The following is a 6,577-nucleotide window of genomic DNA, read 5'->3' as shown; positions in this document are numbered from 1 at the left end:
TGGTGGCTGTGCTTTGAGCTGTCGAGGCCTCAAAGTTGCTTGTGAAGCTTTCTTATATCTGTATTGTCTTTCAGACACATTCTGAACTTCAAATGAAAACAGTAAGGTGCTGGAGAAACTCAGCAGGTCTGGCAGCATTCAGATGGATATGGAGAGAAAAATAGAGTTAACATTTCAAGTCCAGTGATCCTTTGTCAGAACTGTTCTGGACTTTTTAAATCATTCACAAGATAAGACGTCCCTGGCTAGGCCAGCATTTATTGTCCATCTCAAAGAGCAGTTAAGATTCAACCACATTGCTGTGGTCTGCAGTCACGTGTCATCCAAATTATTATGACTCTTAATTCCAGATTTTTTTATTGATTCCAAATTCTGCCATGACAGGATTCAAACCTGAGTCCCCAGACCATTAACCGAGTCTCTGGATTAACAGTCCAGCAGTAATACAACAAATCCATCACCTCTCCTTAAAATAATAACTTTTTTCATTCTACAGGTGCTGCCAGATCTGCTGAGTTTCTGCGGTACTGTTTGTGTTTCACACCTCCAGCATCCACCTTTGACTTATTTTACTCCAAATTTATTTCAATATCAATTTATCCAACTTTGCGCCTAGTGGGTATGTTTTCTCGACTAACATTCAGCTGAACTTTCTGCAATAGCTAACTTCCAGTGAAACGTTACTAAAAACGTTCTCTAAATTGCTAAATATTAAATAAACTCCATTTTCTTCGATAAGAAACATGTTGGAACTTGTAATCAGATTCTGTGGGGTTGACAAAGTAGAGAGTCCATTGGTGACCTGTTGTAAGAGGTACAACGTGGAAAACGTGACAACTCGGCTGTTTGGTCTTGTACTGTACTAGCGATAGGCAGGACTCTCGGTCCTCAAGACCCCTCCCTCATAAATTCTCCATTGCTCATGCGCTGTGCCCATTTGTAAACAATGAAAAACGGCTTCGAGTCACCTATAGTATGATCAACTACAGAAGTCAGCGGAGCCATCAGTTTATCAACTGCTAACAAAAAAACTACGCTCGTTTTGTGATAAATTCCGTTATCACATTCCAAAATGTAATGTTGAGAACACCAGATTGATAAAACTGGTATTAATAGTCCACAAGAAAAGACAACTAGAAGTACCGAGGTTAACTTTGCAGTGTAAATCAACACTGTAATTTTTCTTTTAACCTGCTGGTCAGCAGATGAAAGTTGCCTAAATTAATAAAATATACTTGGTACATTTAATCTAAATACTGTACGATTAAATATATACGTTTAATTAGATGTTCATTGAAACAAAACACTTTACGTCTTTATTCCCACCCATACCGCCCCTTTGCTTGCAGTTTCTACCAATGTATAATTAGGGGACGGTCCAGTGTTGTCAGTTCGTATTGGTTGTGCTGGTCATGTGATGCGGAGCCTCGCATTCGAAATTGGAATGTTGATACATAACAGTTCTGGTAACGCAAAGAATCATTTTGTAGAAAGCGAGTGAGAGGAGTGGTATTATTATTAATGATTGTACCCACTTCTCACATTTACCTCAGTTTGTAACTCAGTTTTTAAGAAAGAATAATTTTAAGTTTGCTCCTAGAATCTCCGAGTGGCAAAGAAAATAATCTGACGGCGATAAAACCCCCAGCTAATCCCGGTACACCCGAACCCGGGCATGCACTGTAATAAGCGTCGGGGAAAGAAAAAGTTAAAGAGAATAGTGAAAAGGTAGACGGGAAAAGGTGCTTGCGGTCACAGTAGTGACTGTAATCGTTTAAGGAACAACAATATCCCTTCACATCGAACAGTTGTGAAGCCGAGAGATATGTGAAACGGTAAGCACGCCCCGAGGATTCATAATGTCTAACAGTAAAAGAGGCGTTGTCCATTGGGAAGCCAGGAAAGAGAGATCCGATTGCAAAGATTGTTCAAAGAGTAGACTTGATTCGAAACGGGTCGGCCATCGCTGGCACAGACGTGGAAGGGCAGAGTGTGGCAGAACAGGCAGGTTTTTTGGTCGTGGCCACCAACACCAGTCGACGGAACTCCAAGGGGTGAGGCTGCGTCCGGTCAATGTCCGTGGTAATCGTGCCCCAGGCATGAGGGCTCCTCGAAATACGAACCAATTCCTGATGCACGAGAAGTACCAACTGATGCACATGAGATCTGACTCGACTGGGAGTGATAGTGGCTCGGAGATCGAAGTAGACATGGACATAGACTCGTACCTGGGTGTGTTAGAGAACGCCCGAGGCGCTCTAGACTGCTCCATGTCTCCCTTGTCTGATGATAACCTGTTACGCTTCGGATTTTTTGAACAAATAGATCACGATCAGAGTTTGCAGTATTTTCCGTCAGAGGACGACGTAGTAAAAAGCGAACGTTTTATGCGACAGGACTTTGCTGCATTTTGCAGTACGTTTAATGTAGAGTAGTTGCAATATTACAATTTTGAGACGAACTATTTTCTCAGCTAAGGGAGAATGTGTTGCGAAAACATTTTGTAAATGACAACCATTTGGTTTGCCTGTAAGGGTAACCCCGTGTGTGTCGTTTCTATGACCCACAAATACTTTGCCAATAAACGTATTTCATTTACTTAATTTTTCAGCGAGTCGTTATTTTAGATCGAATACGGATGTATTTGAAATGTTATTTCAGACATAAAACCTATAGTTTAGCTTTTGGACTGGGGGGGGGATTGAGTGGAGATACGATCGCAAGCTATTCGCAGGGTTATATATGTAACGTGCTGAAATGGGACATAAATATGTTCTTACATAGAATTTTTTTGGCTGAAAATTGGAGTTAGTTTTGAAATGGCGAAATGCTTTTTATCAGTTTTACTATAAGCCTCTAGTAACAATTGTTGGGGTAAAGGGAAGGGAATGAGCGTAGAGAGGAACGCCTTCCATTTCGTCTGACAGACATTTTACGTGAGGGCACCATTTCAGGGTTTGTGTTTTAGTGTTGTGAACTATCTGCAACCTTAAGTTCTGACAAGGTTTGGGGTGCTGGAAGGTATTTATTTCCTGCATTGCATTTCACATAGCTGGGAAATAAGTGATATGCATTCATTTCAAACAGAAACCATTGAAAGTAAAACTGCAGTAACTGAAACCTCTGCTGCCGAGTTGGGCGTTAATTTTCAAACAAGTCCGCACAAGAATCGCAGTTTATAAACTTTGGAAGAGGCTGGTTAGTGCTAATGCCTGGAAGTTTAGGTGGTCGCTCTTGAAACATTGCACAAATGCCATTACAGCAGCTTAATCTGAATTTATTTAATAAATCTTAAAGCGAGTGTAACGAATTGTGACCGTGGACCCACAAGAAATGTAACAATCTAGTTGCTTTGCTGAAAGATTTTAGAGAAGCGCATCTGCCACTTTTACCTGCTGCAGACTGCATGTGACTCCAGTCCCGTAAGCAATATGGCGCATTCTGAAAGAGCTAGCAAGGTATCCAATTCAAAGCTACTTACAGATAGCTCACAACTGCTTATGCCAGTGATGCCCACACCTCCTGAAAGAATAAAACAAAAAAATTGCAAAACATTTCATTTACAATAAAATCCAACTTGTTTCTATATGTATGGTACTCAATATGGATGCAGTAGTTTCAATATTTACATTTCATGCTCGATATACAATGCAAGGGCCAAACATCTAAAATTATTCAAAGTGCAGTAGAATTAAGCTTCATTTTTAAAAATGCACTACTTTCCACTGAGATGTCTCAGTACAATGCCAATGCACTTGATTGTCACAATATGTATTGTTTGCATGACATACAGCCCAAGGAGCTGTACAGTTTCCAGCCCTCTTCTGTAGTAAGGCTGAAAGACCTGTGTTTTCTGATACAACAAAAATGATCATTCTTCCACGTTGTTACTTCGAAATTACTACACATCTCTTGACATTGATCTACATTATATTGCAGATGACTAATTCACCAGTCTAGCTTGAAACTCCCAATGTTTACTACTATCATACTCATGACAGAACTACCATGTTGTATCATTTGCAAACCTCAAAACTATATTCCAAGTTGTGGTAATTTATAAATTATTAAAAGCAATGGTCCAAATGCTTACCATAGGGACAACTCCCCAGTCAGAAAACCATTGTTTTCCACATCTCCTCATTCTATATGAGCAACACTCATACACAAATTATCACCACGTGCATACATGTTTTGAAGAACGATCATGAGGTGCTTCAAAGGATAGCTGGTTGAAAAGTTTGTTCAAACATCTCCTTTAACAAAGCCACAGTGCCTGCCTCATTAAACCAGGTTGCTGACTAATCTTCTTTCAAAGTCAGAAATCACACAACAGCAGGTTATAGTCCAACAGGTTTATTTGAACACACAACTTTTCAGAGCCTCAGTCCTAACACATGAAGAAGGACTGATGCTCCGAAAGCTTGTGTTTTCAAATAAACCTGTTGGACTATGACCTGATGTCATGTGATTTCTGACCTTGTCCAGGCCAGTCCAACACCAGCACCTCTACATTATAACCTGCTCTCAACATTCATGTTCACTTTTACTTAAATGTGAGACCAGATTGAATTGTAGCACTCGCCCCAGTCATGATTGCTGGAAAGCAGAAAACATTGACAACTGTCTAAGGCTCATCATCCAGATGCATGCAAAGTATTGGACAGTATTCTATTACACGCCCCTGAATTGTGTTTTATACTAGATTACAGATTTTGGGCAGTTGGAAAAGGAGTTATTTGCTTAATAATTTTGAGGGTCTTACCTGGTCATAATGTTATCCAGGTGGCTAACGGACTGTTTCGGTATGAAAAGGACGCATAAATGGATTTAAGCAATACAATTAGTAGAAAACATGTCCTGGCAGTGTATGAAATTTAGGTCTGAAAATGGTACTAGAAACCTAAATAAAAGCAATTCAAAGATGAAGACAGTGTAGGCTAAAATATCTTTATAAAACTACGTTAAAAGATAAAACAAGAAATAAGCAGTGGCAGACACTTTGGAAACATTTCATAATTACAACAAAGATATTCAGTTGGGAAAAGAAAGCCCTAAACAGAATGATAAATCATCTGAAGCTAACTAAGGATATTAAGGATTGTATCAAATTGAAAGAAAAGGCATAAAATGTTGCAAGGTTTTTTGGTTTCTAGAAGCCAAAAATGTTTATATTTTGGTCTCAAAATACAAATAAAAAACGGGAAAATAGATGAGAGTAAACCATGAAGTCAGATTGGAAGAGCTTCTACAAGAATATGTAGAAGCATGCAAGTACCGAAAGTAAATATTGGACCATAACACATGTAGGGTATTCATTCTGTGGCCAGCAGACCATGTGCACCTATACAGCTTTCTCCTCCACCTTTACAATGTTTCACTGGGCTACTTGTTTAATCATATTTTGATTGGAGTTGCACGTTCTCCCTCCTCAAAGACAAAGATGATAATCATACAGTTGAGAATCTGGCAGCAGACTCCTGGGTTTGCTCAAAGCCTCCATGGCACACATATTGTTTTCTCAGATTACATGGTGTGAAGCTGGATGAACACAGCAGGCCAAGCAGCATCTTAGGAGCACAAAAGCTGATGTTTCGGGCCTAGACCCTTCATCAGAGAGGGGGAAACGGGGAAAGGGAACTGGAATAAATAGGGAGGGAGGGGGAGGCGGACCGAAGATGGAGAGAAAACAAGATAGGTAGAGAGGAGAGTATAGGTGGGGAGTTAGGGAGGGGATAGGTCAGTCCAGGGAAGATGGACACGTCAAGGAGCCAGGATGAGGTGGCAGGTAGGAAATGGAGGTGTGGCTTGAGGTGCGAGGAAGGGATGGGTGAGAGGAAGAACAAGTTAGGGAGGCAGAGACACGCTGGGCTGGTTTTGGGATGCAGTGAGGGAAGGGGACGAACTGGGCTGGTTTTGGGATGTGGTGGGGGAAGGGGAGATTTTGAAGCTTGTGAAGTCCACATTGATACCATTGGGCTGCAGGGTTCCCAAGCAAAATAGGAGTTGCTGTTCCTGCAACCTTCGGGTGGCATCATTGTGGCACTGCAGGAGGCTCATGATGGACATGTCGTCTGAGGAATGGGAGGGGGAGTTGAAATGGATCGCCACTGGGAGGTGCAGCTGTTTGTTGCGAACTGAGCGGAGGTGTTCTGCAAAGCAGTCCCTAAGCCTCCGCTTGGTTTCCCCAATGTCGAGAATGCCCTTGACCGCGTCTCCTGCATTTCCCGCAACACATCCCTCACACCACGCCCCCACCACAACTGCCCCCAGAGGATCCCCCTCGTTCTCACACACCACCCCACCAACCTCCGGATACAACATATCATCCTCCAACACTTCCGCCATCTACAATCCGACCCCACCACCCAAGCCATTTTTTCATCCCCACCGTTGTCTGCCTTCCAGAGAGACCACTCTCTCCACGACTCCCTTGTCCACTCCACACTCCCCTCCAACCCCAACAACACCCGGCACCTTCCCCTGCAACCACAGGAAGTGCTACACTTGCCCCCACACCTCTTCCCTCACCCCCATCCCAGGCCCCAAGATGATCTTCCATATCAAGCAGATGTTC

General features: G+C 42.1%; 1 protein-coding gene across 1 annotated transcript; it reads left to right on the top strand.

Annotated features, from left to right (window-relative positions):
- The first annotated feature begins 1,424 nt into the window (after positions 1-1,424).
- wu:fb55g09 (uncharacterized) lies at positions 1,425-2,603 on the top strand. The gene has a single exon (XM_048547732.2). It carries the CDS (start codon positions 1,860-1,862, stop codon positions 2,433-2,435), a length of 576 nt encoding a protein of 191 aa, XP_048403689.1. The 5' UTR covers positions 1,425-1,859; the 3' UTR covers positions 2,436-2,603.
- The last annotated feature ends 3,974 nt before the right edge of the window (positions 2,604-6,577 follow it).

This window comes from Stegostoma tigrinum, chromosome 11 (assembly GCF_030684315.1).
Source record: "Stegostoma tigrinum isolate sSteTig4 chromosome 11, sSteTig4.hap1, whole genome shotgun sequence".
Classification (NCBI taxonomy): domain Eukaryota; kingdom Metazoa; phylum Chordata; class Chondrichthyes; order Orectolobiformes; family Stegostomatidae; genus Stegostoma; species Stegostoma tigrinum.
This window is presented reverse-complemented; position numbering and strand designations above follow the sequence as displayed.